The sequence below is a fragment of the Polyergus mexicanus genome, unplaced genomic scaffold (assembly GCF_030449975.1).
Source record: "Polyergus mexicanus isolate NDT 795.1 unplaced genomic scaffold, iyPolMexi1.0 SCAF_21, whole genome shotgun sequence".
NCBI classification, from domain to species: domain Eukaryota; kingdom Metazoa; phylum Arthropoda; class Insecta; order Hymenoptera; family Formicidae; genus Polyergus; species Polyergus mexicanus.
In genome coordinates this window covers 2,494,218-2,512,044 of record NW_027223341.1, presented here as the reverse complement: position 1 = coordinate 2,512,044, position 17,827 = coordinate 2,494,218, and the positions used below count along the sequence as shown (strand labels likewise).

Below are 17,827 nucleotides of genomic sequence, written 5' to 3'. Positions count from 1 at the left end.
TTCTGTATATATAATTAGGTTTGTTCGTTTTATCTAAACTCCTTAGCATTTTCTGCACTTGAAATGAGATAAATGTATATTCGGATGTTTGAGAGAAAAAAAGCAAAGGACCTAGTACAAAAAAATAAACCTAATGTACTTAGGATGTCCTGGGGAGTATCTCAGGACATCCTAGATATGTTTGGAATAATTCTGGGACGCTGCGAACTATCTGGAATAACAGGCCAGATATCCTACATCCTGTAGCTATCCAGTGGACATTCATGGGACATTTATACCTTATTATAATATTAAAAATTTCTAAATTATATTAAATATCGTATATAAGTAAAATAATCATATATGCACATTAAATTTTCATAAAATATATTATTTTGAAACGTCCTAGAAATGTCCTGAACCGTCCTGGACATATTCAGGATGATCCTGAGGACGTTTTGTGCTGTCTGGGAGCGTTTTATTCGTTTTATGTTTGTTTTTATTTATTGTTATTTGTTTCCTAATCAATTTTATTGCTGAAAATAAATAAATAATTTTCTTGGATAAACCTTTTGGATTTACAAAAATTCAAATATTTCTTAATTACCTGCTAATTCGATGAATGATCGCTATCATAAATCCTTCAAAAGAAGGATTTTTCAATTCATTTTTGTAGTGTCGTTAAAAAAATCGTTTCATAGAAAATAGCGGTGTCGTCATAATAGCCAAATAGTATAATGTACTGTACATAATTTGTACTGTCGCTGTATTAATCGATCTATACTTAATTCCCTATATATACGTAGCAGTGCATTTTATCACAAAATCGCAAGTAATGTATACGTCAGAGAGTCAATGTACTCTTATGTATACAATAAAATGTTTTATTTTTTACTGTCGTCAAAATAGCCGATTAACATACATATATATATATATGTATGTATGTATAAAATTTTTGCGTGTCGCCAAAAAAGTAATATTTACCCGATAACGTAATGACTTCGACGGTGCGACCAGGACGTCTTCGCGAAGGTCCTGCTACAGGCTCTTCTGCAGGACGTTTTCTCCGCATTGATTCGGCTCTTATATTCGAAATGGCGAGCATATCTATTTTTAACAAAAATAAAAATTTTATTAAAATAAAAATTAAAAATTTACTACATTTTTTGTAATTGTTATTATTATAAGTGAAATATATTTACCTAACGCGCGTTGTCGATGGTAATGCATTAGAAGATGGGATATATAGGCGCCGATATCTTTATCCTCCTTTTTTTCCGTAGCTAGTCGGTATGCTATAATTTCACCAGATATATTTAATAGGCGGACATCACCGCCAAAATGTCCCAAGCAAAACATTATCGCCAATGCATCACTCGAACAGCTGTTGGCGGCCTTTTTAAATAAGCGATAATTGCTTTCGCTGTCTTCCTCCGATATGCGGTCGAGATATTTTTTAATATCAAATCGCGGTAGAGCAACAGCACACAATAATGCGATTTTTCTTAAAATATTGGCGACACACATTTTCGCACACTAGGACTTCACTTAACTTGACGTATAAAAAATTTCAAGAGGTGAAAAACTAATGTTGGATTTTTCATGGGAAATCAGAATTTATACATAATCCCCCCAGTGTTTTCCAAAAGGACAATAAAGTGGGGGAAAAGGTTTCCTTATTCTAGCACTGACCATTTTTAGTTATTTTCATTTTATGGCTGACTAATTCCCTTAGTTTCTATAGGGTTTCGCATTTGCCACACCGAAAGAAATTACGTTACCTCAACCAATGAAAGAATAATAAAAAACAGGCACTAAAAAGTTCAAGCGTTTGGAGCATTATACTGTAAAAGGAAAGAGGGGAGATGAAAAAAATTTAACAATTTAAGTAAAAAACATCATACGTTTATTGATATTAATTTTACATAAATCAATATTCTTATTATTATATATAACTAAGATATTACAGAGGAGTACATCGTCTATAACGTATTACAATTCGAATTACATGATTAAACACGGCAACGCATAGCGTACAATGTTTCACTTGTTTCTTTTTTCGCGAAGAAAAATTTTACGAAATAAGTGTACGATTAAGCGATCGTTATGTTCACAATCTTCGGTAAAAAGACTAAGAAACCGATTAAGATCATAACCGTTGCACATATAATATAAAAATACGCAACTATATTGTCCACATGTTTGAGAAAAAATTCCTTGTAATTGTTGAATATTCCAACGATGAATGACGGAGTTTCGACGAAGTCGGAGGAGAAATCCGGGGTGCAAGGGTGGTATTCCGTAGCTGTCGAAGTATGTGCCAGTACCATGCTCGTCGAGGAAGAAGGCGACCCAATGTTCTCCAGGTCGATTGTGGTCATCCGTATTAGCGACGATGGCTGTCGACCTCGTCCACACCCTCGGGACTCTGTCGGCTGGATAAACTCCCGCATGCCTGGCATTGATGTGACGTAATGCTTGTAGAATTTCGCGAGAGTTCATTATTTTGACAAGGAGGCGAACGAACGAGCGGTATTATATATTCAATAACTTCGGTATTTACCTCCTTCGGTAGTGCGTCTTTGAACGTGCCGACTTGTAACGCTGAGTTTTCAATGTCGGCTTGTGTGGAGTTAGTAGTTGCTTCGAGCTTGTCTCTATCCAACGACGACGATAATTCAGATTTTTCAAATTTCTCTTCTTCTTTTTCTATTGATCGCTCGGATTTTTGCAGATTTTTTTTCTCTATTTCATTTCTATCGCGCGAAATCTCATACGCGCTACTGATTTCCTCGTCGTCGTCCTCGTCGTCGTCGTCGTCGCAGACGTTTAAACTCCAATTATCCGGAGAACCACAAGTAGCTTGAGTACTAACTTTCGTATTGCCGTAGACGATATTATTTCGATCGATCAACCAATATTTTAATTTATATACGTTGCGTAATGCGCAATGAAAGATTCCAAATTTTCGAAATCCGTGGTAACCACAATATCGTCCGCGCACTTCTCCCTCTGACAGATTTTTGAATGCGGGAGAAATATCTTCCAAATTATATATATTTCTGGAGAGTAGATTCCGCAAGTAGGTTTCTTTTTCGGCACCTCTGACGTAAATGTGTCGTACCTGTCTTGTTATTTCACGTAGTTGCGATGTAAAATATTTCGGATTAGCTTCACCGTCGAACCATTCAATACCGTGATAATTTCGTGTAAGCCAGTTATTTTCATGTCTTACATTTCTTGGTAAATCGCCAAATGAATGCGGCGGCATCATAATCCAATGGCCGACGAATGGAGCATCAAGCGCGATAATAGCAACTTCCTTGGGGATAAACTTCGCATTGGCATCGCGGAAACCTTGTATGTCGATGACTATATCCATTTTGTGAAGACTGGAGAGCACTCGACAGCGCGGTTATAATAGTTTAAACTGTTCGCGAAGCGTCGACGTTCGTGTCTCGAATGAAACTGAATTCTTTTCTGTTATATTGTATATTTTTTGATATTTTATGCTCCTGGCATTTTGATTGAATGTGGAGGGGAGAAAAAGGAGGGAAATTTTCCGAGTATTACGTTGTAACAGTCAAATACTCGAGCGTAATAAATATCTATCCGGCAAAATCGACGATGACTTGACGAGACGAGTCGATTTCTATTACATTATCGAATTCGGCGTAAATAATACAATTAACGGTCTCAGTGAGAGCTTTCTCGAATCGCACTTCTAATCGCAAACTACCATGTCTTACGAGATTCCAATGCCCTGCGTAATTAGCAGACAGATCGGGCGTGAGATCAAAAGCGAATAACGTATATCCCTTGGAATAATCGTCTCTACTTATAGAATTTCCTTCGTTCAAAAAATGGATGCCCGTTCCCGTGAAGAGAGTTTGATAAGCTTCGACGTAAAGCGGTTCCTCCGGTGAGAAAACCGGTTGTAACGGTCTACTAGGAATTTGCATACCGTCGACGTATAGCGAGAAGAAATTTATTCCGTAATTTTTGAAATTAAACGGATTTAATTTTCTATCGCCATTAAACGCTTTATTATTAACAAAGCCGACTATTATCCTTTTCGGAAGTTGACCCAGTATTACATTATCTAACGATTCCCCACAACGCCACTGTGAATCGTAAATGTTTTAACTTCGACTCTCGTGAGCGGATATTTAGCCGTAACTTTACTCAACATTCTAGCATGCGCGAGTAATAATCCGGCGCTTATTTTCGCCCTTCTCACGAGTAAGCTCGCATCCAGTATATGAATTTTCGACGATGAACCATTACTGTCCATAAGACAGAACGAATCTTTCGAACGAACGAGCCTCAAGCGTACTTCTACACCGTTAATTAAAAATTTGTCTTGATTGAAAACGTCGCAATGGAGATGTCCTACAAGATCTAGCGCGCGCCCGCCGTGAATGTAACACGCGCGTCTCACGAGAGCGGAATTTGGCGATTTTGATTCCATCAGTTCGTCCATTTGACCGGGTGTATCCGCATCCCATAGACAGGAGGTTAGATGGGAGGTTTTTGCGGGTGAAGAATAATTTAATAACGCCTCGATGTACGCGCGGTACGCGTAAGCGTTGTTTGGAGGCGACACGAGCTTTTGGTTGAAATACACGTCGATCTGATTGAACATGGAATGAAGTAAATGATTTACGGGGCCTATAGTGGCCGTGGCGGATGTGGCCGCAGTATGCCCCGTGGGATCGCCCGGTGTTTCTACGCGTACGCGGAGACTTAACATGGTGTGCGTGAGATCTAAATATTCTTCTCCGTGACCCGGAATGGCGAATTCTATCGGAGAATCGTCCGAGAGCGAAGTCACGGGTTTGTAATGAATCCATTGCGAACTCTCGATACTTGTTTGCGTGGGAGGTAAAGAAAAGAGATCGAGTTCGCTCTTTAAACACTCGCTCGAATGCGTGTGAAGAAAGGACATACTTATTTACCGCAAATTTTTTTGTCGTCACTGTAATTCTCACTGTTAGATGCGTTTAGAATATACGCCGTTTAAGAAAGTATGTCGGATACGGTGCGCTTTCTAGCAGTTTTGCGCCGTTTCGTGGATGTTTTAAGTCTTTTCACCGTTGTACGCTTTTTTCTTCTCTTATTTTTTGATGTTTTTGTATTTGCTCTTTTTTTCCCTCGCGTCTGCCACTTTGACGAACTTTTCTTACGCGCCTGACGTCGACTACGTAATGTCACGGATTTAGCGATGCGCGTGTTGAGCCCGCCGAAAGGAAACTGAGCTACATGCATTTTTGCATCCGCCTTATAACCTGAGCCCTTCATCAGACTACTTATTTTTTCTTTAGCTTTTCTCTTAAGATTGTCGCGCGATTCTTCAAATCGGTGCTTAGCCGCTACTTTAAACGGCATATTGTTTTCAACATCTTCGATTATATTAACACCGGCCCGTAAAGCTTCTTTCCCCACAGCCCGTACCCCTCTGGTTAAATAAGGCAATACACGTCTGAACAGTCCTCCGAGAAAACTGCCAATACCGTGCCCTCGTTGATAGGGCGATCCGACGAAAACTCGCGGAATTCCACCGCCACGACTGCCGCCGTTTTGTAACCCGTCGTAATACGTCGAATAATAATCCATTAAGGTTTAATTTTTTATCGCGCTCTCTAATTATTATTATTATTATTATTATTATTATTATTATTATTATTATTATTATTATTATTATGTTATCTACTCGATACGTCTAAAGTGCAATGTCACTGTCAGCGTTCCAAATTCGAATGGTATACTCTGTCCTAGTTGATCTCTTATATCTATCTCGATTGTGCGAAAAGACGTTTGACGCAGAGCAATGTATTGAGTGTGTGAGAAATGCTTTATTTGAGTAGACGCGAACGCGTAATCATTTCCAACATCGAGTGCGACTATTCGCAAAAGAGGAGATTGCACATCGCCGGTAATATAGGGCTCGCAAATATCGCAATAGACAAAGAGCTTGTCGGGAATACCGCGCAACAAACTAGCTGGTTCGCCGGCTATTATTACCCGTTCACGCGGAAATACGTAAAATGGTGATGTATAAATTTCAACATCGTCATAAATCCAGGCGGGTAAAACGCCCGATGTACCGGCATTATTTTCAATTTTATCATTTTTCTCATCGCCATTCTGTATATCGAAGGCGGTTTCGCTAAAAAGCCATAACGGTAAACGCTCCACAACACTAGCATTGAGCTTATTGTGCGTATCGAAGCCGAGTATTCGGCAAAGTTTTTCGGAAAAATTTACATAATGAAGCATATCACATTTCATAATGTCGCAGGAAAGTTTCATAATAATTCTGCGCCCGATAATAGCTCCAAATTGCCAAAGGATATGCGAACCCACGGATTTTGCAGAGTAATTCACAGCTTCTACAATATCGTGCAAACTTGAGTAAATACCCGAAGGTATTTCAGATTTCTTAGCGATGATTTTCTTTTTTTCGGGGCCTATCGTGAATTCTTGAATATTTATAAATCTTATGAATCCTTCTCCAGGGCGTATATGAAGAAAGCTAGTCGGAAATTGAATCTCCGTGAGCGCTACTTCCCAACGTCCTTGCAAGTCTATACGTTGAGGCAATTCAGTAGTGAAGCATGTGGTTTTATTCTCCGGAAAAAAACGCATACTGCTATTACTAGGGAGAATCATATAAAATCCTTCCTCCCTCATTTTCGATTCAAAGATTTTAAACTCGAAGCGGGTATCCAAGAATCGAATTTTGAAGGATATCCTTGCCAACTAACTAATAATTGTTTATTGTTACCACGCCCCCTCCTTTTTATCACGCGTTCGACGATAAATTCTTCTTCTCCCAAGTTTTTAACAACAGATGCTAATTCTTGTTCGTAAAAAATTCCGTCTATAACTTCGCCCGCTAAATCGCTTAATTCGTATACGTGCGGTTTTCTCCATTCGAGAACACGGTGAATTCGAAATATTTCTTCGCTCCACTTTGCCTCGTATCCTTTCTCAAAGGCTACTTTTGCTCTACTGACACGTACGAAATCGCCCACGTTATATTTAGCCTTTTGTCCGCGATTCTTTTTCTTCGCCCCATCGTCGTTGTCGTTCCAGCGACGATTCATATTTTCACGCGCGCTTCGAGCATTTTCCCTCGTAACGACTGCAGGTTGCATTTTGATGGTGGAATGCCGAGTATGATTGTAAGCGCGAACGATATCCTGCAAAACATCGATGTAGCGTCGCGTATTTTTGTGCGTAAAATATCGCCACATCCGTTCCTTGAGCGTTCTATTAAAGCGTTCCACTATAGCTGCTTTAATATCAGGATTACGCGCTACACGAAATCGAATATCTTTTTCTTTTAAGAAATTTTGTACTTGCTGAGCAATAAATTCTTTACCTTTGTCGGTCTGCAGGTATACGGGTAGACGCTCTTTGTTTCTCGAGAATATGCGTTGAAAGGCTTTTACCACGCAGGCAGCTGTTTTGTCTCGTAAAGGCTCTACCCAAGCGAATTTACTAAGCACATCGATAACCGTTAATAGATATGAATAACCGTCATTATAACTCTTGAGATTACGAATATCGATCAAATCGGCCTCCCATAAGTCATCGATATTTGTCACGTTATAATGTAAGCGTGGAAATTTTCGACGTACCGGACGATGTAACGTGTATGCGTCTTGCGATTTAAGCCAATCGATGACCTCGTTACGTGTGAAATTCGGTTTAGCGGCTCGCGATAAATTGGTCGTCGCCGAATAGCCGGCATAGTGCGAGGGATTGTAATACAATTTTTCGAGCTCCATCATTCGAGTTTGCTCCAGTCGAGCAATCCTTTTCTTTTCTTTGTCGGAGAATCTGCGTAGCTCGTTAATGTTTTGTCGTCTTCGTCCTCGTCGGCGGATACAAATAGCGTATCTCCTTCGGTTTCGCTCGTTTCGTCTACCTTACGGCTGTACGACTTTGAACGCTCGGTCGAAGTTTTCGGAGTGGAACTTCCGCGCGGAACCACGTTTTTAATACGATGAGATCGGACGAACGTATATAATAAATCATTATTTCCTATGAGATTGGAAGGAGTGCCTATGTCGTGCAGTAATCGTGCAAACTGAATTCTTCCGGTTGCTTTAAATGTTTTTCTCTCGCGTATCGCGTCGTTTATAAGCTCCGCGATATTCGAACCCGTTACAACGGCGCCGTCTATAGTTACGAGTCCTCGTCTATCCCAGCTAATCTTAGATGTCGGAATATCGATCAAGTATTTTAATATCGCACGCGCTTTGTCACGATAAGATTTCGGTACACTACCGAGTATTTTTTTGATCATTTCAGCCGATTGCGCGCGTTTTTTCCCGAAACTACTGCTACTACTACTAGCGCTCCCGTCACCGCGGTCGCTGCTAATTAAAGCTGACGTTTCCATAAATTCGTTATCGTCGATATCCAAATTCGTGGCTTCGTTCTGCTCGTCATTAATGTCCTCGTCGTTATCCTGTTCATCCTCGCGTAAGCGTTTTTTAGCTTCCCGAGCAAAGTGAAGATAGCGTTGGAGTACTTCCTTATACAATTTCCATCTTTTGTCCTCGTCGACAGGAGTCGTGAGGTTGAGAATACGCCACATCTCCGCATCGAGTCGCGATAAAGCTGTTCCCGGTGTTCGTACTGAATTATTATTATTATTATTTACATTTTCCGCATTTGATATTCCAGTATTTTTCTTCGACGAGTTATCAGTCATCGCAATAGATGTCATTTCCGGTTGCTGTTGCATTCGCTGCATTCTCTCAAGATTTTCGGTAGATATCAAAACCATTTTCTTAGCTCTCTCCATTGTTCAAAATACAGCTGATAACACTTTCCTTTTTTTTTTTTTTTTTTTTTTTTTTATTATCTTTCCTAGAATGTACGGGCTGTATAGGATTTTTCTTTTTCATTCACTGATAATCCGAGATAATATAGCCCCTAGTATAGGTCCGATAAGATAGGGTAAAAATCCACCTCGTTGTACTAACAATTTTCTTTTAGTCTTCCAATTACCTTGTTTTGCCGCAACACGCCGTAGGGCCGTTTTATGTTTGGCTAATCGCTTTTTATCCCTACAACGAAGCGGTACGTTACCTTTTAACGTATTGAAAATGCACTCTTGAATGCACTTTATGAGTTTATTGTCAGCGGCACGTAAGAATGCTGTTCTTTGATTTTTTTTCAAATGACACAAAGTTTTTAAAAGACATATGTTTCTCTCTCCGATAGACCGTCTAGCATGCTTTATTGCACTATTCGATGACGTCAGCTTTTTATCGGGGTCTTCTTTTTTCACCATTACGCTGTAATTACACGACTGACAAGTTGCGAACGGGAATTTTAACCTTTATACGCCCCCACTTCTATTGTTCGATCTGCGCGGAATGTAAGCGTAATGCAGCGTATCGTCGGGAAAGATACACGTACGAAAGCGATATTCGTCTGGAGTCGATTGTTTCAAATCGAGCAATAAATACCCGTGAGGTCTCGATGTAGCGTCATAGTAGGCTTCTTCCATAAATTTTGGATCATCGGGATATACCTGGCGCGCTAGATGACGTATTTGAGCGCGATCGCGTGGATTTTTGAAAACTACTATGTAATTCGCGTTGAGAGATATGTCACGCTGTCCGCGACCTTGATGAAAGAGATTTTGCGAGATGAGTATAACACTGAGATTTTTATGATGACTTCCTTTGGTAAACAGATCTACGATAGCGTCGCACGACGAAGATTCCCTCATAAGATCGTCGATTATTATTAATTTTGGCGAAAGCGCATCGTTGGAATAATCTTCCGGACGCGGTAACCCCTCACGAAATTCGATGATATTTTTCTTCGATTTTATCATAGCATTATTATCGTAACCGGTTTTTTGTGTTCTTTTCTCTTCTTCTTCTTCTTCTTCTTCTTTTTCACTCGCGTCGCATTGTAAACGTTGATACGCATCTTGCCACTCGGCGTAATAAAATAAAATTCTCTCGAATCGAACATCCGACATGACGGATAAATGACGAAGAAACGTTTTCACGAAAATTGTTTTTCCACATCCCGTAGGCCCGCAGACGATCGACGTCCAAGGATGTTTCCACCGTACATCCATTTTGCGAAATGAACGATTTGGCGTTTACGCGCGCTCTCATAAATAAAAAAGTAATCAGGAATATTTAATAACAATAACAAAAATACGTGCATCGAATATGTTTAATATGTAAATATATGTTGAGAGTAATAAGCTTATCCGCGCTCCGGAAGGCCCACCGCGCCGGCCGCATGCTCGCGCTAGCGTTTTCCCGAGAGCGTACAAGCGAAAAGCACCGCGGGCGATTAGCTGATAAGTAGCCGCGGGAACGATGCTAATAAGCGTATTCGCGGAGACGCGCTCGCTTCAGCGTTTTTTGAGCACCGCTGCTTACGAGCTTATAAGCGGTGCTCTGTGGACGGTTAAGTTAGAAATAAGTTGCACGTTTAGCGTTCAACTAACATTTGATATTATTTTTGATAGAATGTTCTATGCGCAAAGTAAAGAAGTAAAGGAAATATTAGAGAGGGGTAAAGGAAAAATATAGTCTGTGATTTTTAAGGTGGGAAAAATTTCATATTTATTGATAATAATTTTTTATTTTTTATTTTTATAAAATTAACAATTACGATTTAAAATTATACGTACAATTTCATTAAAGCCGAGCGAAAGTAATTCTTCAAATACAATATTGAAATATACATCTAAAAAGGTTAAATCTCTTATTTGCGTTTGTACATTGCGTTCAATTTCTTGAAAATTATCACTTACCATGAGTTTTATAATTTCACGATTTATGTAAGTCGTTGGGAGTTTTAATTCTATCTCGTTCGTTAAGTAATTAGCGCAGGTGTTGACGGCGTCAGTGATGGAAACTAGCTGTGACAATCGAGCATCCACACATCTTGTAATATTTTCCACGCCGAGAAAAGTTGCTTTCTGCATCACAATAGCGACGCTGTGCGTTTTTCGTTTCTTCAAGGGTGGCTGCGCTTGCTCCTCCGTCTCTCCATTACTCGCGGATTGTTCCACATTTTCCTTGTAAGTCACTATCACAGCCCGCGTCCCGTAAGCGGTGGTGAAGCCGATGGAAATATTGTTGATGATAATCGGACTTGGTTTGGTTTTTTGATTCTCACTCAAGTACAGACCTATCTGTTCCATGTTGAGTTGAAATTGTTGCCAGGTGACGGCATCGAGACAAATTCCGTCCGCATAATTACCCGTTAATTTAACAATTGGCTCGAAATAACCTTCGTTTGTTGCTTGCAAGCCCACATGTAGCTTCTTAGTACACGATGAATTAAGGGCATACGTTGTCGATAGTAATAAGTATCGCTGTTCGTTTCTTCTATCGTTGTCGAACTTGTTGTCCGATTTGCTAATATCACAAACGTGCGTAGATTTAACAAAATCGGTTAGATTTTTTTGATCGCTGGAAACTTCTTTCGCGGCAGCCATTGTTATTACTTTTTGAATAAAACTGAGAGAACACCAGGCGCAACAATGCCGAATTCTTGTAACGCAGCCGAAATGAAGACTTCGTACGGGGAAACTCGAATGAAGGATTTACATCTTCTCGCGCTACTTATATATCGAAATATAAAGAAAAGTGGGGGAAAAGTTTGTATAGACAATTAAATAACAGGAAAAATCGTGATTTTTCATGTTCAATCTTGTTCAACTGACTAAAAATTACGCGAAAAAACATCTAGAATCATCTAGAAATTAGATTCGTTACAAGAGAAAAATTTTTCTCTAAACTTTTTTTTTTTTCTCTAAATACATTTACAATATGTTATAAAGCGTAAATAAATGTTTATCGTCTGTGTAATAAATTTTTATAGATTGTATTGTAAGAGATTATATTGTAAAAAATTTTATAAAGGAATAATTTTCTAAGGAACATAATCCCGTCTCTTCTACGAAAATTTTAAAAACGTTTATCGCTACAAAGCTTTTACTTTAGGATCGCTATAACAAAAGTAATAAAAGTAAGTAAATAATGTAGTAACGTGATAAAAAATAAAATATTTTTTTGTCTACTTTATCGGCTTTTTGGAAAACAGGGATTCTTTTTGTCGACGTTCTTTTGCCGGCGTTCTTTTGTTTTCTTCGAACTAATCTAATCTAACTACCTAGAAAGGAAAAATTTTAAATCTTTCAAAGACTTTTCCTTTTTGGAAAAAAGTGGGGATATGCGTTTAAATAAATTCTCCGTGCCGAAGTAAAAAAGGTAATTTCGAGTTCGACATCATTCGAAGTAACGCGAGTCGTTCCGTGGAAAATAGAGATATCGTGTATTTCGCGAGCAAGTGGCAAAAATGGCTGGACTTAAAGAGCTATTAGGTAAATGCATAATTATAGGCTCGAATTTGTCGCCTACGATAAATAGCGAGCGCTATTTATCAGTGTTATCGGACGAATCGGCAGAAATAAATTATTCAGTTTTTCGGGCATTTGCGTGTGCTAGTTCGAATACTATACTCGCTGTGCTATATAGACTAGGCTATTTTGGCAATTATGTCGAGTTGTTGCATATCGCGGGTGAAATAATAGAAATGCGCGAGGCATTTGACCACGAGGAGGAGGATGCAGACGGCCTTATAGCCTTCCTGCTATCAAACCATCGTGGAAACCGCTTAAACGGTAAGCAAAATGTTTTTATTTATATTGTACAATTGTATTGTAATCGAATACGATAGACAGGGATTAACTAAAATTTTCAAAATCATAATTTGTAGATCGAAACACGTCTGCGACTGATGGGCGAGAGCCTCCCTCTCAGCTTCGAAAACGTCCGGCTGAAGAAGAGCTCGAAACAGGAACTTCGAGTAAGTTTCGCATAAAAATAAAATAAAAATATTAATCTTTATATACTGTTTCTATATTCAATATTGATTGATAAAATATTAAATTTTAGGAAGAGCACGTTCTGCCGAAAACGACAGCGAAGCTGATATCACGGCATCACCAGGTGAGATACAAAATTTTGAAAAGAATAAAAATAACGTAGATGTAATTTTTATTTTATTTATAATTAAATTTTTCTTTTGTTTCGACAGTGCAGAGAGGTGGCGGTGGTGGCCAAAATGAAGAAGCGACTCCTGAAGAACGAGTAACACAACTCTGTAATAACGAGGGAGTAACCGATGAGGATGAGAATGAAGAGGAAGTCGTCGGCGTAGAACGCTGTAATCCCTCGTCGGAGGCCGAAGATGGTGAAGAAGAGCCGGAGGTGGCGGTGGAGCAGCAACGTCATGAGGTCGGCGTTATTAATTTTAATTACGTAGATTTATTGACGGAAAATATGCGGCAATTTAGGAGGTTCGGCATAATCGGGAGAGAAGTGAGTTTCGCGATACGACCGATACGCGAAGGCTCGAATATTTATCACACATTAGAAAATGCGTTTCGTGAAATTCACGCGTATGTTTTAAATTTATGCGAACCGGGAGATTATGCGGGGATGGCTTTCCATTCTCCGAATTTATCTCAGGGCCCTGCTGGATTATCCTTTCGTCCGGCTAGAGACATATCGTATGATGATATCTGGAAACTCGTGAGTTCAGTAACGCAGAGTGCTGGGGGACTCGATATCGCGGAACACTTTAACATTCGTGTTTTTAATATCACAGTTCCTTCGGGTCGCGGACGTGTTAAATTAACAAACGAAGACGTTGTGAAGCGCTCAATAGTAACAATAAATAATTCCGACAATTTATGTTTTCCGCGCGCTCTCGTAGTAGCGCGAATTTACTGCGAACGCGGTAACTTACGTACGGGTGCGTTACATGAAAAATGGAATAATATAAGACACCCGCATTCCCCGCTTCAGCGTGAGTTCGCATTACAATTAACTAGGAACACTGGTGTTACGATAACTGAAGAGGGATGTGGAATTCCGGAAATCGATCGCTTTCAACGATATCTCGCAGCTGATAATATCGCAATTGTAGTTTATAATTTCAGTACTTTCGGGCGCGGTGAGAAACCGATGTACGACGGTATCGCGCTACTTGCTTCTCTCGACCGTGAACCCTCGTTACGCTTAAATATAATGTATTATGAGCGTTTACGCCATTATAACCCTATTATAAATTTAAATGCCGCCGTGGGTTGTAGGAATTATTGCGAGCCGTGTAATATAGGTTATCGGAACGATAAAACGGGTCATCGCTGTCCAAATAAATGTCCGCGGTGTTTCACTGTGCCGTCGTGTAAGCAGTCCGAAAGTATAAAATGCAACGTGTGTAATCGGGCATTTTTCGGTAAGAAGTGTTTCGAGCGTCATCGCAGCGTAAAATCGTACGACGGTAAATCATCTGAAAGTATTTGCAATGTCGTACGATTTTGCGACGGATGCGGACGCATCGTTAAATTTGGTGCGAGACACGAATGCGGTGTTTCTTACTGCAAATTATGCCGTTCATCAAAGCCTGAGAATCATTTGTGCTACATGCAGCCTCTTCGACGTGATAATGATTCCTCTACCGTACCGTCGTCTTCATAATCGACAATGGCTCCAGCGATGACAGTTACGCGAAGCACAGAAGAGAGCACAGAATTTGACGGTAAAGTGGCAAACGATCGTGCATGTACGAGCAAAAAAGAGCGTGTAGCATTCGTATTTTACGATTTTGAAACGCGACAAGACGAGTCACTCGAAGGTACGTCGAACGTAAAGAAACACGTTCCCACTCTTTGCGTGGCGCAACAAATTTGCGAAGCGTGCGCGAAAGAAAATAATTTGTCTGCGAGGTGCCGATGGTGCGGGGTGCGAGAGTTCGTATTTCGTCATGATCCTGTGAAACAATTCGTCGATTTTGCAACGCGTACGACAAAATACTTCAAGCAGATCATCTGCATAGCACATAATGTGAAAGCGTTCGACGCGCAATTTATTTTAAAGTATATTGTTGAAAATCGTAATAACTTAGAACCTAAATTAATATTAAACGGCACAAAGATCGTGGTGTTAACGGTAGGACATACGAAATTCATCGACAGTGTTAATTATATGCCGATGCGCTTATCCGAGTTACCGAAGGCTTTAGGATTACAGGATACGTCGGATAAAGGCATTTTTCCGCATTTGTTTAACACTGTCGAAAATCAGTCATATGTCGGCCCCTTGCCTGACGCGCATTATTATTCTCCGGAGACAATGAAATCGGAAGAGCGCGAACGCTTTCTTGTATGGCATGCTGATATGCGACAAAAAAACACCGTGTTCGATTTCCAACGTGAGATCATTCGTTATTGTCGTACCGACGTTGATATTCTTTGACAAGCGTGTATGGCGTTCAGAAAAATTTTTATTGTTCGTGGAAATGTATGTCCGTTCGAGGAATGCACGACAATTGCTTCGACGTGTATGACTGTTTTTCGGAAAAACTTTTTGCAACAAAATACGATAGGCGTCATTCCAACTGGCGGATACAGAAAAGCAACCAATCATTCCCGTAAAGCTCTGCAGTGGTTGATATGGAAGGAACGCGAGCTCGGACATTCTATAAACCACGCAGGGCGCTCGCGCGAATATCGTACAATCGACGGCACGCTCGTCGATGGATATTACGAAACGTCTGATACAGAGACGCCTCAACGTCATGTGCTACAATTTCACGGATGTTTTTGGCACGGATGCCCGTCTTGCTTTCCTATGAATCGCGATAGACCACTTTCTACATCGGATTGCAAGGATACGATTGACTCACGTTACGAGCGAACTCTCGCAATCTCGTGGAGGCTTCGACAACGGAAATACTTTGTGATAGAAAAGTTGGAGTGCTCTTTCGATCGCGATATGCGAGATAGTCGCGAAATGCGTGAATATCTCGAGAACCATCCGATGGTGGAAACGCCTCCGCTCGATCCGCGTGATGCATTTTTCGGTGGACGCACGGGGAATATTGTGACGCGCTATGAGGTTACAGGTATGGAAAAAATACGCTACGTGGACGTATGCTCCTTATACCCATATGTTTTAAAAACAGGTGCTTTCCCGATCGGTCATCCTGATATTTATGTCGGCGAGGAATGTTCCGCATTAATCGGGAGGGCACCGAATTATAATTTTAATACGTTCGAAGGTCTCATACGGTGCAAAGTACTTCCTCCGCGTGATTTATTTCATCCTGTACTCCCATATCGCACGCAGGGAAAATTGCTTTTTGCATTATGTCGCAGTTGCTGTGAAACATTGTCACAATCGGCCTGTACGCACAACGATGCTAAGGAACGCGAATTCGAGGGTACGTGGGTGTCCTGCGAATTACGCAAGGCCGTCGAAAAGGGCTATCACGTGACGGCTGTAAGTGAGATTTGGCAATATAAAGTTAGTCAATTCGATCATACGACCCGTCAAGATGGATTGTTCGCCGAGTATATAAATACATTTTTGCAACTTAAACAAGAAGCCAGCGGATGGCCGAGCGAATGCGGGGAAAACGACGACGATGCTAAAGAAAGATATCTGCGGGAGTATGAGAAAACCGAAGGTATCGTTCTTGATAAACGTAACGTCGCGCGGAATCCCGGCTTACGTTCTGTCGCGAAACTGTGTTTAAATTCTTTTTGGGGCAAATTTGGTCAGCGGTCCAACTTACCTAATACCGAGGTCGTGAGAACGTCGCAACGTTTTATAGCCTTACTGACAAGTGCCGAGCATGAAATAACCGACATATTACCCGTAAATGATGAGGTAATATATGTTTCATGGCGATTGCGACAAGAAGCTGTTGTTTCCTCCCCGCTGACTAATGTCGTGATAGCGGCGTATACGACGGCACAAGCTCGTTTAACGCTATATTCGTATTTAGAGCGATTAGATCGTCGCGTTTTGTATTACGATACGGATTCATGTATTTACGTGAGCAGCGGTGATCCGAACGAGTATGAACCGCGTACGGGGAATTTTCTAGGCGACATGACCGATGAACTCGAGAGCTACGGGAGCGGTAGCTATATCGAGGCGTTCGTGTCCGGTGGTCCGAAATTTTATGCATATGTTGTACGCTCACCAGACGGTCGAACGCACGAGGCATGTAAAGTTAAAGGCATAACCCTAAATTACGAAAATTCGCGGTTAGTCAATTTTAATAGTATTAGGAATTTATTGCTAAATAAAGAGAGAGTACGAGAAAATGAAGAGAACGAAAAAGAATTGGCAGGAACATCGATAAATCTACGTTTTAGAGCAATTCGTCGCACCGCGTTTCATGAGATCGTAACACGGGACGAAACTAAAGTATGCGAGCCTGTATTACTAAAACGTAGATTTATCGATAGTCATTGTTCGTTACCATACGGGTATATAATAAAACGCTAATTTTTCTCGACTCTCGTTTTTATCGATGTATATAGCAGCGAATTTGCATGTTTTCCGTCACATAAGAAATTTTGTACATTGCGAAATTATTATTTACATTTAAACATAAGTATAATATTTAATAAAAAATTTTTATTTTAAATCGCTTATATAAAAACATTTACTATTTTCCTATCCTTTCTCTCCTCGTCTAAGCGACGTCATGAAGCTCTAAAACCTTCGTAATCGTTACCTGCACAGACTTGCTTTTTACGACCCCTTCTATTCTCGTGACGTCACCATTCTCGGCGGCCGCCATCTTGCCGATTCTTACACACGTGTTATTTTGCCGCGTTTTTCCCTCTCACACAGAAACAATGCTCCTCATCCAATCAAACTGCCGGCCACTATAGTGAAGCCAATCAGAGCGCAGGGTCCCCTATGTCAGAGGGCTACTCTCTACAAATACTATATCTAAGCCTTATTCTAATAAGATTTCA

At 40.4% G+C, this 17,827-nt stretch overlaps 4 protein-coding genes across 4 annotated transcripts; 1 reads left to right on the top strand and 3 right to left on the bottom strand.

Moving 5' to 3' along the window:
* Window positions 1-2,308: 2,308 nt before the first annotated feature.
* On the bottom strand, window positions 2,309-3,361 carry LOC138942166 (uncharacterized). The gene has a single exon (XM_070312216.1). The coding sequence runs from the start codon at window positions 3,359-3,361 to the stop codon at window positions 2,366-2,368; it is 996 nt and encodes a 331-aa protein (XP_070168317.1). The 3' UTR covers window positions 2,309-2,365.
* Window positions 3,362-3,587: 226 nt separating this feature from the next.
* Window positions 3,588-4,927, bottom strand: LOC138942165 (uncharacterized protein F54H12.2-like). The gene is made up of 2 exons (XM_070312215.1): window positions 4,220-4,927; window positions 3,588-4,103 (listed from the first exon to the last, which is right to left on the bottom strand). Exons 1-2 carry the CDS (start codon window positions 4,925-4,927, stop codon window positions 3,588-3,590), a joined length of 1,224 nt encoding a protein of 407 aa, XP_070168316.1.
* Window positions 4,928-5,688: 761 nt separating this feature from the next.
* Window positions 5,689-6,672, bottom strand: LOC138942164 (uncharacterized). Its single transcript, XM_070312214.1, has one exon. It carries the CDS (start codon window positions 6,670-6,672, stop codon window positions 5,689-5,691), a length of 984 nt encoding a protein of 327 aa, XP_070168315.1.
* Window positions 6,673-14,534: 7,862 nt separating this feature from the next.
* On the top strand, window positions 14,535-17,805 carry LOC138942163 (uncharacterized). The gene is made up of 3 exons (XM_070312213.1): window positions 14,535-15,261; window positions 15,436-17,329; window positions 17,700-17,805. The coding sequence occupies exons 1-3, from the start codon at window positions 14,535-14,537 to the stop codon at window positions 17,803-17,805; spliced, it is 2,727 nt and encodes a 908-aa protein (XP_070168314.1).
* The last annotated feature ends 22 nt before the right edge of the window (window positions 17,806-17,827 follow it).

Bases quoted from the DNA above. Each gene is read 5' to 3' on its own strand.
- LOC138942166 (XM_070312216.1), bottom strand. From the start codon at position 3,361: ATGGATATAGTCATCGACATACAAGGTTTCCGCGATGCCAATGCGAAG.
- LOC138942165 (XM_070312215.1), bottom strand. From the start codon at position 4,927: ATGTCCTTTCTTCACACGCATTCGAGCGAGTGTTTAAAGAGCGAACTC. The intron at 4,104-4,219 runs GTGAGAAGGGCG...TACGATTCACAG, and splicing joins TACTGGATGCGAGCTTACTC to TGGCGTTGTGGGGAATCGTT.
- LOC138942164 (XM_070312214.1), bottom strand. From the start codon at position 6,672: ATGAGGGAGGAAGGATTTTATATGATTCTCCCTAGTAATAGCAGTATG.
- LOC138942163 (XM_070312213.1), top strand. From the start codon at position 14,535: ATGGCTCCAGCGATGACAGTTACGCGAAGCACAGAAGAGAGCACAGAA. The intron at 15,262-15,435 runs GTGAGATCATTC...AAAATACGATAG, and splicing joins CACCGTGTTCGATTTCCAAC to GCGTCATTCCAACTGGCGGA. The intron at 17,330-17,699 runs GTATATAATAAA...CCTCTCACACAG, and splicing joins CATTGTTCGTTACCATACGG to AAACAATGCTCCTCATCCAA.